General features: G+C 32.8%; 1 protein-coding gene across 23 annotated transcripts in view; it reads right to left on the minus strand.

Annotated features, from left to right (window-relative positions):
* The window catches only part of Robo2 (roundabout guidance receptor 2), a 1,565,243-nt gene that overhangs the window by 141,907 nt on the left and 1,400,728 nt on the right, over positions 1 to 22,608 (minus strand). For all 23 annotated transcript variants that reach the window (XM_048803919.1, XM_048803918.1, XM_048803916.1 and 20 more), the window contains 3 exons: positions 21,209 to 21,366; positions 18,071 to 18,191; positions 7,530 to 7,668 (listed from right to left, as the gene is read on the minus strand). In XM_048803919.1, coding sequence (XP_048659876.1) covers positions 7,530 to 7,668; positions 18,071 to 18,191; positions 21,209 to 21,366 — 418 coding nt within the window. The remainder of the gene's footprint in view (positions 1 to 7,529; positions 7,669 to 18,070; positions 18,192 to 21,208; positions 21,367 to 22,608) is intronic.

Below are 22,608 nucleotides of genomic sequence, written 5' to 3' on the forward strand. Positions count from 1 at the left end.
AAAAAAAAAAAAAAAAAAAAAAAAAAAAAAAAAAAAAAAAAAAAAAAACATTCTGGCATCCATCTGAGAGTTTCTAATTAATTCTGTTTGTAAACAAAATCTATATCTTCAGTTTCCAGAAGGTAATTTAAGCTGTTCCAAGTTTATATTTCTAAAATACCAAGACATCTTATATGAAGCTTATGAAATTTATTCAAAAAAGTGACCCTTAACTTTAATAACATGTAATATTTCTATATAGTTATTTATAATGTATTATTTGTAGCTAATTATATAAACATTCACAAGAAACATAAAATTCATATGTGTTTCAAGTCCCTAAACAACTAATAATCACAATACTAGGGAGCCCACTAGTTTAAAATACAGATTTCATAGATTCAGGTTTGACAGATTCAAAATCAAGTTCTGGTCTTAACACTTATTATTGTGTGAATTTGAAAACTTAATGTCTTTAAGCTTCTGTTTTCCCATTCCTCAAATGACAGTAATATTATTCTATAACACTTTTCTTTAAAATAATGGAATTTTAGTGTATATTAAAGGCATTTTGTAGAGTATCTGGTAGGTAGTAAATTTTCTGAAAATATTTTCTTGTATCATTACACAATCTTCTTATTAGGCAGTGCTATTATCATTACTAGAAGCCAAATAATACTGTATAATGTGTGAAATGTGAAGGTCCCAGCTTTAAAATCTGATTGAACAGGAGTTAGAACACAGTATTTGTGGGATGCACGAACTTGCAGAGGTAGAAAATGGGTGATAACTTTCAGGATTGACAAAGTGACTGGCAAATGAATTTATAAATGAATCTGTGAATTTAAAAGCAAAATTGATATTTTTAAATAAATAACATTTTATGTGCTTTTATGGAAATTATTGGGCTAAAGAAAGGAGAATATATAATTACTACTAAATTTTTTTATTCTTATATTTTAGCAGGAACCATTTTTTTTTCCTTGTAGTTGTCTGTATTACAAGTAAATGCCACCAATTGTTTGGATTTATAAAACTAGGACACCATATATATGCATCCATTGTACAACACTTTTTAAAATAGTTATATATTTCAATAACCACTGGTGTTAGAATATGACATAGTTATTCACCGTGTACAAATGATTCAAAGCGTAGGGTAATCTTTAGTCCCACCACATTAATGGTCCATATCTTTTAGGAAGTAAGACACAAAGAGCTTGAATTGCTTCTTCAAGGTCAGACTCCTAGTTAGTGGTAGGAAAATCTGTCCAACATTCTTTCAGAAGATGAGGTGCTACTAAACAGATAAATGATCAAAGAGCTGCAGAACAAGGCCAAATCCAACATCACAGGCAATGGTCTAAATAGTCCTTATGCTATTGTCATCTGTATTAAAAGATCCCACAGTTTTTAATTGCTCTTGCAGTTTTTATTTTTTGAGACAGAAGTGGTTCAGAAATCTGTATAGCATTAGGAAAACAATGCAGAGTTTTCATTTAAACTTTTCTTTAAATATCTGATGTTTTTGGACAAGGTTTTTTTAAATAATTGCCATTTATAATGCTTTATATACAACATTTTTCTCTTGTTCTTAGCTTTCACCTTCTTTCTCTAAAATGATTTTAATCGCCCATTCTTTAGCAGCCAACCTAATCAGAGTGGTTATTTATCAGAAGCCCAAATTACCACATGTCCTTGAGGCACAAGCTGCAAGTGAAGAAGTCTGATCTCCTCAGCTGGGGAGCTGAGCACCTGTTCAGGATCCTGCATCCCTGTAGCACATGCTCAAAACAATGGAGCCTCCAGACAGTTAATATAAGAACATTTTCCAGGACTAAGCGTAAAGAGCCACTTTGTGTAAAAGAGTCACAAAAAAAAAAAAAAGAGTATGAGTGGTCTATTCAGTTCCTTTTCTTATGGAATCATACATTTTTGTGAATCTTACATTTCATGGAACTAAGAAGTCTCTTTTAAAATAGACTTGCACTTTAGAAAAGGAATATATCAGTAGGCTCAGGAAAATTGATAGAATTTTGCACTACATATCTTCAAATACTTATTCTCTGGTCCTTTTACTATTTTATGAAATATTCATGAATTATATTCACTATGTTCAAGCCATCAACTGCATTTAGAATTTGCAAGCATACATAAGAATGTAAATGGCATATTTTGTTTCCTTTTTTTCTCTGATAAGCTATTATGAACATTCCTTTCTGTACTTGTAGATCCTTATTGAGGAAGTTAGAGTCATTTTAGAGTTAGTTTAGAAAATAAAATTGGCATAGAAAAGATTCTAGAGATAACTAATAGGGATATGATGAAATTATGTGATTTATGATGGATGTCAAATATCCAGTTTACAGTATTTTAAAGACTGATAATAATTAACTGAAAGACAAACTCTGCTGGCATGTCCAGATAAGAAGTCAAAATTAAACTTCTTACCCAAATTCTGGGAGAGATATTTTTAGATTGAACAGAATATTATAGTGTAGGTATGTTTCAATTTTATTTTTACTTCTTTGATTATAAATTTATTATATTCTGTTTCTTCATATTGATTATAAATTATTTTCATGGAGCATATTTGTGATACAACAAAATATTAATATATTTGCTCTATAATGGAACATAGCACAAGATGGAACATTGCCTCATTATAAACACTGGCAACCTCTAACACATAAAACACTATGAAAAGATGTGTTAAAGTCATTTGATCATCAAAAGAGCCTGAGTAAGTAACAGTCCAGGGTTGCCTGAGAAAGGTAGATGCAGTACCCAAGGAATAAATGGCCTCGGGTTATGTAATTTTGTTTAATAACTCCACATGTAAATACCTTCCCATAGTGCCCAATGTCCTTAACCTAAAATGAAAAATAATGAATCAAAAATATACCTTTATGATGCTTAAATGACTTATGTTTACTCTCTGACAATGGGCATTTTAAATGCATGAGGCCGTTAATAAGTAAATCTAAAAGTCCATCTTCTATGTTAACTGTGCTTTAAAATAATTGTGCTTTTAAAAAGTGTAATCACCATAAACTGTAAGTGCTTCTCTCCCATTGTTCCCCCAACTCACTTTATTTTCATATCGGTGTATAAAATGAAATAGTTTTGATTTATATTAACACATATTTATCAAGACCCTCCTAAAAAAATTATTGACAATTAGCATGGTTATAAAAATCCAGTCACTTTTTTTTTCTTCCTGAAATATCCAACTGTGTAATTGTAATATCTTCAGAAATTACTGCAAGGATTTACTATTCTGATAATAGCATACATGATATAAAGCCTCCTTCCTATTTCATCCCTTTGTTCTATGAAAATATAAGTAACTTCTCCCAAGTTGCATACAACAGCTGTTGTTGAACTTGCTATATTTCCTGCCTACCCCAAACACTATAGTCAGAAATGTTTTTAACAATCTCATCAAGAATATGTTTTAATTTTATTAAAGGTAGTTAATGAGAAAGGCAAGGAGTTTAAGGCTAAATAAAAGAAAAGCATATAATAGTACTACTTAAAAAATATTTTCACCACAAAGAAAAAATACTCCCTGAATTCATCTCTGGTTCCTGAAATACTGGTGCAGATATCTTCTTCAGTGTTAAAGCTGTAAATAGCTATCACAGCATTTCATAAACTTAAACCTGAATTGAAAGGCTGTTCTTGTCTTCAAAAGAAAACTAGTCACTTGTTACTTAAATTGTAATTATAGGCTATGCAGATGCCCTAAAGAGCTTTACTATCAAAGTGTTAAGCATGAACCACCAAACAAACCTTATTCAAATTTCATTAAATGGCAAGCCAAAGAAATGTCATCCTCCACACCAATTGCTTATCCAAGAACAATGGCCATCTTCCTTGTCTGAGACCTAAATAATGTAATAGAATCAATGTTGTTGATTTAGTTCATGGCGGGCTAAAAGTCATTACTGTTATTCTTCTCTGAGTAAAGAGATCTCTTCCCCCTCATTATACATAAGAGAAGCTTATGCTAATACACACCAATCCAAGAATGAATAATCTTCTTTGAAATATCATTTAAAGATGGGGAATTGCAGAAAAAGTGAATGGCTTCTATCATGATAAAAATACTGACCTCAATTTCTGTATTGCATAGATTCTGCTCTAAGGCCTTTGTAACATAACAATTTAAAGCTTACCCAGCAATTCCATTTGCCTAATACTTTAAAAATATTTAGCCGGTCACATGAATATTGCAGTAGTAAAATGCCAGGTATGGATGAATGGAGACTGAGACTATGAAAATGTTTCAAGGGAAGGTAGTGGAGATCAGATTTCTCAGAATTTAACCTTGCTTTGGGGTGCCTGATACCATACAGTCTGAAAATGTAGCTTGTATGCTATTGTATAGTTAATGTGCAGTACCTGTAATCTGAAGTAAATACTTTTGACAAGATTTGGAGAATAGTGTAGCAACAAAAGGTTTATGAATGAGCTCCTCTAGTCAACTGGGGAAAATCTAACTAGGCTCAAGTTTTATTTTCCCTTCATTCAAAAACAGACACACTTAAGATACAATATACTCTTCTAAGTATCTACTTTTGAATCTTTCCTAACTCCACCTTGTGTAATGTAAAAACTGACCAGATCAACTGTAATTTTCTTTTCTATCAAACCCAAAGTAAAGATCATAGAATATCATGTCCCTGAATGTTCCCTCTCTGTTCCCCAAAATCTAGCCAAGTTATGGCAACAATGAAAGCAAGCCTGGGCCTGAGAGTTCCAATACATGTATCTGGAAGGACACTAGCTTTTTCTTATGTTCACTGGGAACTAGGGCAAACTAGTGGTATCTGCAGAAAGTTAGTAGAGTAATAACATAATTTTCCTATGAACACATAGAAAATACCTAAGTGAGTCCCACCATTGTACCCACCACAAAAATGGTGTACTAATTAGATAAGTTATAGGCTATGCTTTTATAATTTTATCAAAATTAATTCTATTGTTATGTATAAGAAGAATCAATAAAATAAGAATTTGAATAAAAAGAATCCCTAGGGGAACTTCAAACAAAACAAAATCAAAAAAGAAAGAATGTTATTTTCTTGCCTTTACACCAGTACAGTTATTACCGGGGATGCTAGTTTTACAAGGTAAATAAGCAAGCTAATGCTGATGACATCACAGCTTCTACATACAGAACTCCTCTCTGAGTGGAGAGTGGCATGGAACTGAGGGCACCGAGGAAAGGATTCATGTCATTTGCCCAGCAGGCTGTCACTGGACAAAACACCATCAGCAGGAATTGATTTGCAAAGCACCTTGAGGGACAGAGGTGATATCTCTCAGCCCGTCGCTGCTGAATTCTGGTTAGATCAATCCCTGATCTCTTGTAAGCTTTTCCGAATAAACCACAGGTGTCCCATGCTGTCTCCAGGCACTTTCTTTAGCCTGTCTGGAAGCTAACCCATTGCCCTGTCACAAATGACTTGTAGATGAGAAGTCTTTGGATAGCATGTACCCTTGATACAATGCAATAAGAAGGACATCTCAGCACTGTGGCATTTTTTTTCCAAAAGCTGATAAACCCAGTCAAATCATATGAAAACATTGGGGTAATACAGGTTTTGGAAACAACACTGTAGTATATTTGATCTATACCTCTCTTCAAGTTTTCCAAGGTCATAAAAGTCCCAAAACAAAAAACAAAAACTAAGACCATGTCACAGACTAAAGAAGACCTGGCAAACATGAACACTAAATGCAATACTTTATGACACCCACCCAAATAAATCCCTGGATTGAATTCTGGAGTAAAAAAGGGGCATTAAGGAAAAAACCTACAAAATCCAAGTAAGATTCCTTCTTTATTAAATTATTGCATATAGACCTTTGTTAATTAGATATGACAAATGATTCATGAATGTCAGCAATAAGGGAAACTGCATACACTGTGTATGGGAACTCTCTCTATTAACATTGTCATGTTCCCATAATTACAAAAGTATTCCAAAATTATAAGTTATTTTTAATATGGAAAATGCTGTATCCTCTCAGAAATTAAAAATTAACCATTGTCTATACTAGGATAAATTTTATTCTATAATTAATCTCTTAAACTTACATTAACATTTAAAAATTATCCATATGTTCTCTTAAATTTGAAGAAAATTTTTGACAATCTATAAAGAATAGATAATAACTACTCAGTTTCTATAAATTCTCCTTGCTTTTTAGCTATCTTCACTGGGAAGGCACAAGGAGCTTCATATTCACTAACATCCACTGTTAATGACAATTCTTTAAAGGTAGATGTCTGGAAGAAAAGTGGCAAAGATAAACAAATAAATAAATAAACCAGAAAAACAACACAGCTTCTATTTAGACAGAAAAAATAACTGAATTAGTTTAAAGTAAGTGCTTTATACCTACAGACCTGAAAGAAACTCTCATTGTTTAAAACATTTGGTCCATTTGAGGTTAATGTTGTTGATGATGTGACTTTGGAAAGTAGAGTAACATATACCTAGAGACATACAAAGTTCAAACTTGAAATAAAAGTACAAATTTAGCAGTATATCTACAGCAGTGCTAGAGAATGCACATAAGGGTATGTGACTTTGGCAGATGCACATTTAATTTTAACCAGTTGAATGAAACCTAATTTTTTAAGAGAAAATGACAGAAAACGGGATGCAAAATTTTTTGGAGACAATTATTGTGGTAGGTGTGATGCTTGGAGTTTCAGCATGTGCAGAAAGATGGAAAGCATAATAAATTTTAGAACTAGAATTGCTCAATTGCATAGGAAAAAAAATGCAAACACTTGAATGACTTTTTTTCTAGCCTATCTTAAATGATTTTTTCCAGGGCATAGATTTAAAATAAATTAAAAAACAAAAGTTCAAATTATTTTTATAAAAGATAATAGACTTTATTTTATAATATAGATAATTGAGAGAGATTGCGTTTTAGGGTGTGATAAAAGAAGAATGGGGGAAAAAATGGAGAGAATGAGTCCTTGAAACATTGGCAATGGAAAAAGTGACAGGAGGTCCCTGAGGAGAAATCCTCTGTGTGGAAAGTGGTATCCTTTACTTATTGCCTCTTTGGTGTTGTGGCCCTTAAAGTTGGCCACACTCAGCTTTGGTAGAGATTCTTTGGGCATTAAAGAAAAACAGAGTGGATTTCAAGGGTGGATGAAACATCATGGAAGGAGGGCCATTGTTAAAGGAACAAGTGGGATGGATGGTCAAGGATTCAGAAAGAGGAGAATGGAAAACCTACAGGGTTCCTGAGAAAGAAAACACCTTAGGATTCTTATTACCTGGGATAAAAGATGGAGTTTAGGATCAGGTACTAATGTGGATTTTTATTGAGAGTGATATAAAAAGCCTAAAGAACTTTAATATGCACACAGCAAATATGTAGCTTGCATATATAAACACCACATGTGTGGAAATATCCAAAATGCGAGAAAATCTGGTGGGAAATTGGGGAAGTCTTTTTCTTCTCTAATTATTCTCTGATCACCTAACAATTTTCCATCCACATAATGGTTTTACCTTCCTCTTGGCAAGTCTGCATCATCCTTTTTCCACCTCACCGTTGGTTGAGGATCTCCCTGGACCTGACAGCGAAATTCTACAGCCTCTTCTTCCAACACCACCTGGTTAATTGGCCTCCTGAGAAATGTGGGTCGTTCTTGGAAAAAAAGAGAGAGAGATAAAGTGAGATGAAATGTGAATGACTTAAGTAATTATGAAAAGAGCAAAGGGACCATATGGTTTACTTTTGTACATAGGTATGGAATGCTGTATCTCAACTATGTCTGATAAGGCCTTACAAATTGAATATAACTGAATAAAATGAATTACTTTTAAGCACAGGAATAACTATGGTTTCTATATAGGACCATGCAAACTTGTGGAAAAAATATTAAACTGATTTTTTTTTGTTTTGAATTTGTGGGCCATATCAGGTGAATCCTATCAAAATATTAAGAACACCAAATTCTATAGAAAGAAGGTGAGTTTAAAAATTATTAATGTAATCTATTATCATGGCTTACAGTAAGAAAACTATAAGTTGAGATTGAGGGAAAACATCAAAAAGATATTAATACTCCATCAAGAATGCTTCAAGCTGCAGCTCAGTGGTAGAGCTCTTGCCTAGCATGTGTGAGGCACTGGGTTTGATCCTCTGCACCACATGAAAATAAACAAATAAAATAAAGAATGCTTTCAGGAAAAAATCTTATGCTCTTGCATGTGAGTCTTATATAAATTTTTCCACTTAAGCTTTTACTTTACAAGGACTTACTACATATGTGAATATTTTAACTGCATGTATTGAAAGCTGTGTATCTGATTTTTTTCTTTAATGTAAATATTGTCATTTTTAATTATTGCAAACTGTCATACATAATTTTCTAAGGTTTTCTCCAGTGGTCTCCTAAATCAGATACTTATATATATTTTTTACCTTATTTAACTTTTGTGTTCCTTATTTATTCAATATTCTGCTTTAGTGTTTCTGCCTTTGCTTAGTTAGTTAGTTAGTTAATATATACTTGGGACTGAAAAAAATGCATTTTAACACTAGTCTACATAAAACAAGTGGAAAATAATTTCCTAATCATAAGAATCTTACCATCCAAAAAAAATACAAAACAACAAAAAAAAATTTCATGCTTCCTTAAACAATTCTATTTCTTGTCCATTTTCTTCATTTTTTGAAAATGGTCTGATATTAAAAAAATTAACACTTAAAAATTAGCACATCTCCAAATCATAGGCAAGTCCAATATTGCTACTTATTGAAATAGAAAGAAAACTAAGTCAAGGAAAAGAAAGATGAGATCCATAGGGAGTTGACACAATTTATCTGGCCATCTGGCCATGTTCAGCCACTGAGGACTCTAGGTTCAAACTCCTGGTATAGAATTATGAATGTAGTGGCCCAACAACTAAAACATACTTAGCAGGAAAACTTTGGAGAAAATAAATCATACAAAATAACATGTTAGGAGTATAGAATAGAAGTATGTTTGTTTGTCGACTAAATCAAGATCCTATCTATAAAACAAATATGTAAGTTGCAAGGGAAATATTTTGTTGCAAGACAAATCAACTATCACTGGCATTCAGAAGGAGCACAGTTGTATCTCTCATGGAGAATTAGACAGTAGGAGTCAATATTTTCTTCAAAACAAACACCTGAATATATTCCACTATCTTTCTTCTGAGAACCCACAATTCTAAGCCATAAAACAAGACAAACAAGAATTTATCATGAAAACTTTTTTTAGAGCTGAATTTACAAATAACCCATAAAACTAGAGAAAATTTAAATATCCCTAAATATTTTAGATAGCCAAGATTATTATCTGAACAATTTTCGATAGCAAAATATGTCCTGTTGATCAGAGAACAAAAGTACATTTTGCATGTAATGATTTAGTGTTATCCTTTTGAACTCAGGATACTGTGTTCACACTATTTTAAGGATAGCATATTTGATATTGAACTATTTCTGCTACTGGAAGCAAATAGGCAAGAGGATTGATGTATACTTACGGGTGTTGCAAATATTAATAGTACAAATGTATCATCAGCCTAAGAATTGGGATTAACTTTTTTGCTGCCATCCAATGGAGCTATTAGTCGCATTTATCTAAAATCGGCTAAAGAGGACTAAACCTCTACCACTGTTGATTGAGATTGAAAAATAATTTAGAAGACCCCTGCTGCCCCATCTGGGGTTAAAAGAAATACTGTATTATACCTGGCATAGGATGGACAAGCTAGATAAGTCTTTTCTTAACCACTCATTCATCTACCACATATTAGTCTAAGCCAGGCTTCAGGATTGGGGGCTGGGAAACAGCCAGCAGCTTGGTTTCCCTGGGAAAGTGGTAGGAGATGAAGCTAGCCAGATAGTAAGTAGCAAGACTATGAAGGGCCTGTGTGCCATGATAAAGAGTGTTAAGCTCAACCCTCAGGATGATGGAGAGCAGTTAGGATTTCATATGCTTATTTGTAATAAGCATATGAAAGACCATGTTAGTACATCTGAGAAAGATGAAATACAAGAGAACATGGTGCCCCCAGGTAATCCCAGTGGCTTGGGAGTCTGAGGCAGGAGGATTGAGAATTCAACAGCAGTCTCAGCAACAACAAGGTGCTAAGCAACTCAGTTACACCCTGTCTCTAAATAAAATACAAACAGGGCTGAGGATGTGGCTCAGTGGTTAAGTGTCCCTAAATTCAATCCCTGGTACCAAAACAAACAAAGAACATGAATCAATTAGGTCAAAGTGTTGTTATAAGAAATTCTTTCAGCTTAAATTGACAGTGATTCCCAGGATATAGGAAAGGGGATACACTAAAGAGATTCAAAACTGAGTAATCAATCAGACATGCAATGTGAAAAAGAATAGTCCAGAAAGATTTTCAACAGTCCATTTAACAATTTTGAACATACTGCTAGGTAAAATGTGGGTATCATTGTGTAAGTGTATATAAAATAGTAAGTATGAGAAAAATAAACTTCTTATACTCAAGCCATTAATGTTTGTGCTACTTAAAGTCAAAATAATTCTGAATTAATAAGATGAAGGAAGTCCCTGAAAGGGAAAGAAAAAATATGGTATCTGTAGATGTAACTCTTACATATAAAAAATTTAAAGAAGGAATCAAAAGACACATCTGAAGATTGGATAAAATTTTTATCATAAATTAAATGTCATTTTAAATATTAAGATGCAAAAGTCATGTTCATTGAAGTTAGGAACAAGAGGAACTTGGCAATATTAATAATCAGTAAGAAAAAATATGAAATTTGAAGAACCCCCCAAAAATTTACCTGTTTATACCTGTTTATACTTTGCAATTCATAAAAATACAGAACAATAACTTTGCTAATTGGTAACTGCAACAAAAACAAGAAATACATAGAATTTTGGCAATGTTAGTGGTATTGAAACATGAGGAACTTTTTGAATGAATCATGGCAAATTTATACATTGAAAATCTACTAAGTCATTGGAAGAGTAAAGCTGTCTATTATCATGACATTGTGCTGAGTATAAAATAAATAGCAAGACAGCACACGAGACCAGTTCTATTAAAATACCTTGTTTTTTTCAGGCAAAGATTTTGTGTGCTTCATTTAACATGTATCAAGCACAATTCCACAACACACAATCAATCTGAGGAGCAAATTTTACATCAGATGTGGCACAAAGCTACATAGTCTCTTCCTCCGGGAGACAGGGACAGGACCCTTAAGGAGTTTTTGGTTATCATACGTGTTCTAAGTCCCATTGTGTTATAAGGGAAGCACCTGACTTATAATTTCAAGAAGAAGCAAGATGCAGGATCCCCTGCTGCTGTTCTGATGAGCGCAGCAGGATGGAGAACTTCAGGATGATCCTTCTCTCTTTCCTTCTGCCCTCAAGCAGAGTCCAGTTGCTTAGCAACTGGATAACCATGGGAGAGTATCTGGTACAGGAGTTTTGGAAACCTGATATTGGCACATAGTACAAAGTGTAATTCAGTTGATAGGAAAAAAGATGGATGCCAAGATAACTGAGATAGAAGTCACTTGGATTCACATGATACATCAAAGTGGGTTTTACACCAGACTATCTTTGGTTATGCCTTCCAACAAAGGAAAGAAAATTTACTGATTCACTGGTGTTTGCTCACAAGTTTTAAAGCATTAGTCTAAGAATATCCATAGCATCCTCTCCTGTAAATATCTCTAAATTATATTATTCAGTATTCCTATTGTTTTATGTTAATTATAAACTCACCTTCTGCTTTGCAATTTTCATCACTGCCTACAGAAAACAGTATGTTAAAAACTGTAGGTTGGACTAATATATTATAATACATATATGAGATATATATATATATATATATACACTAAAATATTTTATATATATATATATATATATATATATATATATATATATATACACACACAAATCCAAGAAAAGCTTTTATAAGAATTTCTTGCCAAATTCCTTAATTAGGCTGTTCTCCAGGAAATATGAAACTTGGACAAAAAAATGAGTATTACAAAGTAAGTGGAAAATATATTTTTAGAAGGCTTGAATTTGTAGAGGCTAGAGCCAAAGGAAAACTAAGCCCCTTTCAGTCACAGGTTGTAAAAATTACAAAGAAGTATCTTTGTTTGCCTCTTTTGTATCAAAGTCATCTGCATATAAATGAAAAATTGGAAATTTCAGAAAGTAAGATGAAAATTGAACAATCTAGTTAGTTGATAAGTGATCCCACTCAGTACCTATTAATGTCCAAAGAGATTGTACCTATGAGCCTCTGTATAATTAAAATAAATATGTATGAAAATCTTGATCTATTGAACAACAAGGCTGCTTAATTTTAAGGCATGTCAAAAACCAGGTCACTGTGTTTTTCCACAGTATCACCTTATGTCTGACCACATATTGAAAATTGGGAGAGAAATCTCCAGGGATGTTTGCTGACTGTTTATCAATTAGGTTAGAGTTCTTCTGAATGGGCTTATCCCTAATTATATAACTGTGGCGTGATCACAGGCAATGTCTTTGCCAATGCAATTAACATTTTTTTTCTGTGAGATTAACTGGATTTGAATCACCTGCATAACTTGCTTACAAGGTTAATCTCTCTTGAGACAATTGTGTTGTTTGCCAGTGTGTTACTCTGTAAAGCACAGCTCTCAAGTATTCCTGTAAATTTAGTTCTAAATTAGCATACTAGAAAATCCAACTTTATATGTAGCTATAATAAAATCAAATACCAAGTCTAATTGTAGTTATGTCAATATCATTCGAAAAGAAAAATATTCAATTTAGCATAAAATACCATAAGTTTGAAACTCAAGTGCAGAATATCACTTTAAGTTCCCTTCATATGCTACAATTAAGGAAATTAAGTGCCCAGTTGACAAATTTTGTAACAGTACCCAGTCATTGAAAATGATTGTATAGTTGCCAATGACCGTGCCATGGCAGCTATTTCTAGGATGATCTTAGAAATTTTAAAATGAAGTTTGCTTGACTTTTAGCAGTAGTGTGTGGCAATAATTACATGGGTTGAGTTCTTTAAATCTTATAAGAAGAAAACTATGCAATAAAATGACATTAGAACTAGCAACTGCTTGTAAACCTTGTCTTGACTTTAGCTACCCCAGTAAGACTGCCACACTGTAGTGTCTATAAATGAGGAAATCAGACATCTGGCCTAGTAGAAATCTCTTTACTTAACTGGGCATGTGTGAGGTGAGAGTGGGTTTTATAGCCACTAGATGTGATTAATGTGCCCTTCCAAAAAAACATTGGAGGATAATGATCAGACCACCTGAATATGATTAATTAAATCCTGACTACATTCATTCCTTTTTGCCAAGAGTTTCCTTTATCTGAGGGAAATCACCCTAGAAGCAAAGACCAACATAGGTAAAATTTCTTGGACGAAATAAAAAGCCTCTCTCACCATATTTTAGAGGGAAAGTTTCATTGTAGTGCTGACAATATGATATGAGAGTTGGCCTGAAATCAAGGGCACTGTCTATGCATCACTGTATTTAAACACTTCAACATTGTTTAGCACCTGGTAGATACTTGATAAATATACTCAAGAAAGAACTATATTTCTCCTAACAATCATGCTGGATTTTAATAACACCTTATGCTCTGAATTCTTACATGAAAGCCACAAAATATAAACAAAATGTAGGTATTGCTTATGGTTTCTTTTGAGCTCTTTCCTTAGTTTTGTCTGTATTTTTAAGCTCCTCTCAATCCATCAAAAGTTATCTCTTATACAATTACAGAAAATCATCACCAGCCCCAATCTCTGTTTTCATTCCCAACGAAAGGACTACTTCCCAACCTGAGCATCTTACAGTGAAAACCATCAGCTGTACATTAGTATTTTTATGCAGAACAGTCTTTTTAGTGAACAGCAATTGAATATCAATAAACCCCAATAGAGTATACTAGAGTATATGTTATTTGAAGAAAGTCTTAAATACTTTTTAAAAGGCAGGAAAACATGACAAATATTTACTTCAAAACATTGTTATTAAAATTGTGTGAAACGGGAGGTTATAACATACGTGAAACAAGAACAGGATGCTATCAATAGGAAAAATAGAGAAAAGACAGACAGTAGGTTTCACATTTAATTAATAAATATATGTTTGACACAGCAATGAATAGAAAAGAGAAAAATTTTCATTTTGTTTTGGTTAAGATATTTTATATGTGATTGAGATTGCTCATGAAGAGTATAAACTAGGGGGAAAAAAACGTTCCAAACCAAAGCATAGGATGGAAATATTTCTGAACACTGAGATAAGGAAACGGGACATTCTATTGCATAGAGAAACAAAAAGAAAAAAGATGAGTGATTACATACAAAACTATAGTGATCATAACCTCATTGGACTTCTCAAGAAAAACACACAGGAAGGTAAATTACGTTAAAGTGACAATTTCAATATTCTCATGAAAAAAAATTTTTTACACCACAATTCTTGAACTTAAGTTCTAGATAGAATAATAGCATTTTGGCTTGAAATGTGCTCCAGGCTCTTTAAGCAGAAAGCAAGAGAAAAACATTTTCCTTCTTAGAAGGACTAACCAATAAAGAAACAGGGGACAGAAGATGGTGGATACAACATCAAATAAAAGGAAGACAAAATCAGAATGAAATGTTTGGAACAGACTTAAATAGTGTGCAGACCAGTGGAGATTTGAAACCTCCAGGAAGACTATAGAGAGAAGGACATTTAATCACTATAGTGTTAAAAATTAAATTTAGAATATTTTGCCATAGTGATGTCAAGAATTTATGATAGGGTAGACTAACATAATTATGGAAAAACTTGTTGATCATTAATTCAAAAGAACAAATATAGTACAAGAAAAGATAAATGTTATCATAAGAGTATAATATACAGCTTGCAATTCATAATACTTACAAGGTTATAATAACTAAATTCCAAATATTAGTATAACTGATATTTCTATAGTGAGTACACTAAAAAGAGGAGGGGAGACAAACTAAAAACAAGAAAGCAAGAAAGGGAAGAATATGTAAGTGGGCCAAATTATTATTTTGTGAAATAGAAAGTCAATATATATGATTGATAAATTAATAAATAATAGAATAAACATATGTTCATACATAAAGAAATAAATTCCAGAGAAAGCATAAAGTAGACTTGCAGAAATATTCAAAGTTGAAGAGTGAGTGAGGAGTGAGTGAGTGTGTGTGTGTGTGTGTGTGTGTGTGTGTTTGTGTGTATATTGGGAAACCTATGTGATATGATGTTTCTGTATTTCATTATGGTTTGCAATATTTATGATTTATGATAGAAATTTTATGCATACATTCTATTTTCATATTTATTTTGATAAACATTCAAAAATTATTTGGAGAAAATCATGTCATTTTTGGTTATTTTTTGAATAACAGTTAAATTTTGGATAGCAGATATCTGAAATCTATCCAACCTTAGAATTTAATGACATGCTAGACTTTCATTTCTCTGCCTTCAGGATCTTGAGGTAAAATTCCTGGGGAGTATTCTTTTTGTGTTGGTATCTAGACTATGCTTCAGATTTTTAGTGTTATTTTAGACTGTGCATAAAATTCTAAGTTTTAGAATTAGTAGTATCCATTTAACTCAATTTTTTTATGAATAGAAAATATTGCAAACAACAAGTATAATGAATACTTCATGAAATATGGTAAACTTTTGAAAATTAGGATATACTGATCATAACTTAGTCAAAAGGGCACTTTAAAAAATAATTAAAAAATTTTTATTTAATATTTTTATTTTGACATTTATGTGGTGCTGAGGATCGAACCCAGTGCCTCATGCATGCAAGGCGAGCACTCTACCACCGATCCACAACCCCAGGTCCTAATTTTTTTTAACTATAACATATCTAAGCTTATTTACTCAAAAACCAAAATGCTTAAAGATTGAAGAAGGTTTTTTTTGGCAATATGTCTCAAAAAGTGATCAATGTATAAGAAAACACCCTTTATTTGTTCTCCTTGCTGTTTGTAAGTGAATTATATTTCTTGCCCAACTAAAAATCTGTATAACATATCTTAAAAATTAAATTTCAAAAGACAGTAAAAAGCCTCTCTCACTACCGAGGGGTTATGGTAACCAAATACTTTCAAGTTGAATCGTAACTACCTGAAAGTAATGTTGAGGAGGTGGAGTGTGGAATGTAATCAGGTGTATAGACATTAGTTCAGAAGTGATATATTTAACAATGATGAAATATAATGAGGTTTATTAGAAATAATGTCCTGGAAGTAAGAGCCCCAGAATGAAATAAAGAAGGCCTCACCATGAGCAGCAAACCATTTATTTCATGTTCTCTGGAAGGAGGGAGTCAGTTTCAGAAAGGGCCTCTCGAACAATCCTCATCCTTGGTTTGGACTGTCTCTTCTGTATTGTGATTTTTCTTCTGAGTTTGGATGTTGTTTTCTTATCAATAATGGAATTTTAGCTTTTGCCTCAACTTAATACTGTACTTATAAGCCCTCAGGTCAGTTGTGACTAGTTTACACCATCACATAAACGTTTCTCAGGTTCCTAAATCAATTCCTCCAGAGGAACTGCCTCTGGACAAATTCAATCTTTTGGGTTGATAGCTATTTTCAAAATAATTTAGAAGTTGCCCCATAACTCTTGACATGTTTAGGGATCTCTTGCAGTTCTCATCATGTCTTTAGGGAAGGTAGGGTAAATATTTCATAATATAGGCACATTATTGGTAAGTCTAATTGCTTGGGTAATGACATTAAACCCTCTAATTTCCTTCTAAAGGCAGTCAATGCTGCTATAATGCAAAGCTTTTCTATTCCAAAGCTTGTGGTAGTTGCAGAAAAATAGCAGTGAGTGTTTCTTTAAAGAGAAGAGCTATCCTTGTGGGTTTTCAGTGCTAATGTTCAGTGACCACTAATTTCATATCTTATCAGGCAAAACTGTATTTTATTCATTATAGAGCGAAGCACATTTGAAACTCTTACAGAGATGACTGCATAAAATTTAGGGGCAAACTGATACTTGTCTGAGCTCTGCGTGACAGAAATTTACATGCATACTTGGAACAATTTTATTTTTACTATTCAATTCCTTTAATAAATTATGAGGGATTTCCCCTGGCTTTGTCATTTGGGCCTCCAAGCTGCTTACTATCCACAGGGAATATTATCAGAGATTACTCAGTACTCAGAGTGATTGAAAAGAGAGGCCTGCACTCTGGTACATATTCATAAAGCACAACCTTAACTCTTGAACTGTAATAGAAACTGCATTAGGTCTCTTTCCATCATGGTATCCCATTCCACTACAGGATGCTTGTTACATACTGCAAAAGAAGTTTCTCTAGAAACCCCTGTAGGACTTTGATGCTATACTTGTTCATGTCCTAGAGTAACAACCACAAATAGACATCTTATCATGTTGTGCATAAAATCAGGAGGTTCTTTTACTGGCACAGCAAAGTAATTTAAAAATCACAATCTCTTGTGCCTTATAAAAATCACATGGTAGCTGCAAGCAGTGAAAAATTTTATTAAGGGACATTCATAGACATACATATATCTATATGCATGTATGTGCATAAAAGCATATAATCATGTGTGTATACATACCTATACCTGATGTATATGAAAATATATATAATATATGTGTGTGTGTGTATACACACACACATATACATATAGCTGCATGTATTCACTAACAAATGAAACAAAGTAGATGAGTAATAAAATGTAGAGGGATGTCATATCTCAAATAGATTTTGAGAAACAACAAATTTTACATTTTGATGAAGGACAAAATCATAAAGCTATATGAATAAAGTAGACAAATTAATATTTCAAAAAAATTTAGACATCAAAATTTTCACTAGAAAGAAAATTTTAATTGGTTGTTGAGTATCACAAGTGATGAGTAATTGTTCATATATAGCTTGGGATTTAGAGTTAACAAAAATATTTTTAAACCAAGGCAATGTAGAGTATAAATAGCAATTTGGAATTTAAAAGAGTTTTACCAAAGACAGTCAGCTCTGCTGGATCACTGTCTCTTTCTCCCACCATATTGGTACCAACACAGGTGTACATTCCTGCATCACTTTTTCTGGTATTGGAGATCATCAATTTTCCACCACGAATCTGTTAATATCAAACAAAAAATTTTCTTTTAAAAAAGGAAAGGAAAAGAAACAGGAAAGGAAAGAAAAGGACATTAATAATTTGGAATACTTAAGCCCATTTGCTTTCAAAAGAAAAAACTGCATCTAAGACAAAACTCTTACACAAAACTCTCCCACTATTTTGGCATCTGCCCATTGGGCTTCTTAATTCAACTTTAGTATAACTTTCTATATTTCCTTCCTAGAGAATGCATCTTTGAAGCAGTCTTTCTCTGTTTTGCCTGGTCATATTTTGCATCTTGTGACTGTGACTGTCCCCACTAAATCTGCAGGGGTCTTTCTTCACACTGAGTTCAGCTAAATGAATTGCTCTTGTCATCAAAAAATAACATTAGATATCTGTTTTGGATAATATAATAAAACCTAGCTGATTTAAAAGGATGCATCAAGTATTCATCGAGTACTGCAAGTACTGGGGAGTGTTCTAGGCATTTGGAATATAACAGTAAGCTAAACAGTCAAAATCTGTTTCTTTGTGAACCTTACATTTCGACTATTAGTGTTAATCATCTTTGGAAATATTTTTTTTGGAAATAATTTTTAACAAAAAGGGTATGTTGAGCAAAAGTAATTAAAACTTATAAAATAATGTGTATGGATTAGTACAAATTATTGATATCTAATAAGTGGTTGCTAAATACTTCTTAAAAGAGAAGCATGTGTTGACCCCAAAAATGCAATAATAATAAAAAGTCTACTAAAGAGAACATTAACTCAAAGTTAGAATTTTAGTAAGTATATTGTCACATTATTTTTTCTCATTTTCCCTTTCTTTGTATGAATATAATTCAACAATCTTAACTTTACATGATTGAGTGTTCTTAAAGGAAATAAAACATTCAAACATTCTGATTTCTTCCATTATTTTTAAATTTTTCATTGGTAAACAAAACTCATTTAGGTTTGTTCATCAGAAATAGTTTAAGCTCCAAAATTTGTCATGTCATAAAGATTTTCAACTTTTTTTTTTTTACACGAGAAGAAAAGCCATCACTCTGTCCTCAATTGTATTGAGTATGTCATAATGGGAGCCTATAAAGCCTTTCTCTTTCCCTTGAAACAGGGCTTGTCAATATGACTATTTCACCAATGGTAATAAAGCAAATGCTTCATCAGAAAAAAAAAGTTGCTTGCACATTGGGTTTGCCTTCTCTTGCTACAACTGGAAACCTAAGACCATGAAACCAGACTAAGGTAGCCTGTTAAAATATGAGAGACCATAAAAAGTGAGGTTCTAGCTGAAAGTCAGCTAATTTCCAGACCTAAGCAAGGTCATCCTAGATTATTCAGCTGCCAGTTCACCTTTAAGCAGGCCAGGGAAGGATACGAAAATCTGGCAGAGATAAATCATGCTGTCTTTGATCAGGAATATCAACTTTTGCATGGAATCATGGTCTAAAAATGGATTTTATAAGTAAAAAATTTCAGGGAGATTTTTTTTACAGAGAAAAAGCACATTTTCAAAAGTTTGGTACTCAAATACAGACCATTAAGAACCAAAGTCTCTTTGGCAACATAGATACTCAAGATGTAAACAACAAAATCAGAAATATTCCACTTTATATTTCTGTCTCTTACATGGCCTATCACTTCTGTGCTGCAATGTAATTTCAATGTGTACATACAAGAATAAAAGTATATTTAAAGATAATAAATACATTTTAATTTTTTTTTATACTAGGGATTGAACCCAGGAGCACTTAGCCACTGAGCCACATGTCCAAGCCTTTTATCTATCTATCTATCTATCTATCTATCTATCTTTCTATTTATTTATTTATTTTTGTTTTGAGACAGAGTCTCACTAAATTTTTTAGGGCCTCCCTGAGTTTCTAAGGCTGGCTTTGAACTTGAGATCCTTCTTTCTCAGCCTACTGAGCTGCTAGGATTACAGGCATGCACCACCATGCCCAATTATTTATTAATTTATTTATATTGGTTAATTTACTTATTTACCTTGTATTGTGGGGTACTGAACCCATGGGTACTCTACCATCAAACTAAACAACCAGACTTCTTTATGGTTTGTTCTGTTTTACTTTTCAAGACAGAGTCTCACTAAGCTACTAAGGTTGGCCTCAAACTTATGATCCTCCTGCCTCAGATTCCTGAGTCACTGGGATTATAGATATATGCCACTGTGCCTTGCAGATTATATAAACTCTTGATTGAAATGTCACATTTCTTCAGGCAATTGAAAAATTATTTTAAATAAAATGCCTTCACTGTGTTATTACTACTAAATATTACTAAATAACGTAAGTGGAATTATATTCTATTTCCTTAGAATGGCTGTCACTTATAAATTTTTTCATACAAATATTGAGTGGATCCTTTAAAAATATGAATTATTAAATTTGTATATATTAATTCCCTTTGTTCTGTACCTTTACATAAAAGCATTGAATCTTAATCAACTGTTGAACCTGGTAATCAATTTATATGAACTAAACTGCAAAATCAGTCATTTAATTTTTATTTAACTTACTTATTTTAAATTTGCCTTAAAATTAACTCATTTTAAAAATTTTGCTGTTACAAATATTGAATTTGAAAAACTGGATTAAATGAGATATTCATCACCTCAGATGATTTCCTATTACAATTTTATAAATAGTACAAAATGAGATATTATTCTTAATATATGGTTTATGGCTATTGCTTATTCTAACACCCATGTTAAAACGTAAATGATGAACAGAAGACATTGAAAAGCTAAGACATCAATATCACACTTCAAATATAAATTTACATATTCAGACTGATACGATTATTAATACATCATGTATACTTGATTTCTATAATTTGTATCTTTTTGTAGTCTTATCCCTAAATTTAATTCTTTTAAGACTTTTTGATGTGGCATAAATGTTAGTCAGCATTTGAGTACAATTTTATTAAAAATAAATTTAAAAATACATCCATTTTTAGATGTGAATTTCCATCTGTCTAAGCTGTCATTCTAATTTAACTCACACTTATTCTGTCTTCCTTGTCATCAATTCGAACTTTGTCTTTTTTCCAGTAGATGGTGGGTTCTGGGTGTCCCCGGGGAGGTTGGCACTCCAGGATTGCAGGCTCTCCAGCTGCCACTACAACATCTGTGGGGTTTTGCCGGAAGTCATCTCGCAACACTGCAGAGAAACAATTATAGTAAAAGAAAAGTCAATGATAGTAACTTCAGCTTTCACTCACAAAATGTAACTTCAAGTTTTACTTGTTCTAGTTAAAAAAAAGAAAGAAAGAAAGAAAAAAAATTCTGAATACTTACTGAGAACACAGTCACGCCCATCTTAAAATACTCTAGAGTCTACCTAAATGCTCAAGTTGGGGATGGCTTACTATCTGGTCATGCATCTTTGCTTTAAAATCCAAGCTAAAAATTGAGATGACTGACCCTAAGGACAATTATATGAGAAATATTTATGATAAAGTCTTAAGATTTAATTAAAAAAGCAAATTATATAAACCTAATATGGCATGAGTCTAATTTTATAAAGAAAAAAAATACACACCTATTTAATAGCTATATTAAAGTAAATGTTAAAGATGTTCCAAAATGTGAAGCAATTCGTGTGCAAGTGCTTTGTGAGCATGCGTGTTGTTCTCTGAGGGGAAGTGGAGTGAGACTCTTTGAGAAAGTCCTTTCTCATGACATGAATATGGACAAGGTGCACACTGTTCCCATTACACTTTGGAAGGCAGACCCATTGTTCACCCTTGCAACGCTCTAGCACCCACGTACACAAGGCTCCATTTTCATTCTCTCTGCATCTCCACCTGCCGAGTGACATCTGGGCAGCGTGACATTCAGGGCAAGAGATATCCCTTGTAGCAGTTTTGCCAGTCTGAATTTCCCTCCTTTCATTAAGGAGAACAGCAGGTTGGACCTCCGTTATAACCTCCAAAAATCTGGCACGCCTGGCTGTCCAAATGTCACCTATCTATCAGCCTGTGCTCTTCTGCTGCTGGCAAGATGAAAAGCCTGCAGCAGTGACTTGGCCCTATCAGATTGTAGAAACCTATGTTTATTTGATAAATACAGGCTGGGACTACTTTTGGACCCATTTTAAAAAAAAGTTGAAACAAGCTAATGTACTATATATTCCAACCATCTCCACCTCTCCTAGCTGCCTTCACTTTTCCTGTTCTTTGATATTTCAGTGCCAATTCAGTTTTAAATTATGTAAGGATAAAACATGTTTATATGATGTATCTATGTATACAAGCATGTACTGAGTTTATTGTATATTATTTATACAAAAAGATAAACACATATATACACATATTTATATGTATATATATATATGAGTGTGTGTGTGTATGTAGATATGTGTGTGTGTGTGTAGTGTCTGAAGTCAGCATCAGGCAACTTG

The sequence above is a fragment of the Marmota marmota genome, unplaced genomic scaffold (assembly GCF_001458135.2).
Source record: "Marmota marmota marmota unplaced genomic scaffold, marMar, whole genome shotgun sequence".
In the NCBI taxonomy this organism is placed as follows: Eukaryota; Metazoa; Chordata; class Mammalia; order Rodentia; family Sciuridae; genus Marmota; species Marmota marmota.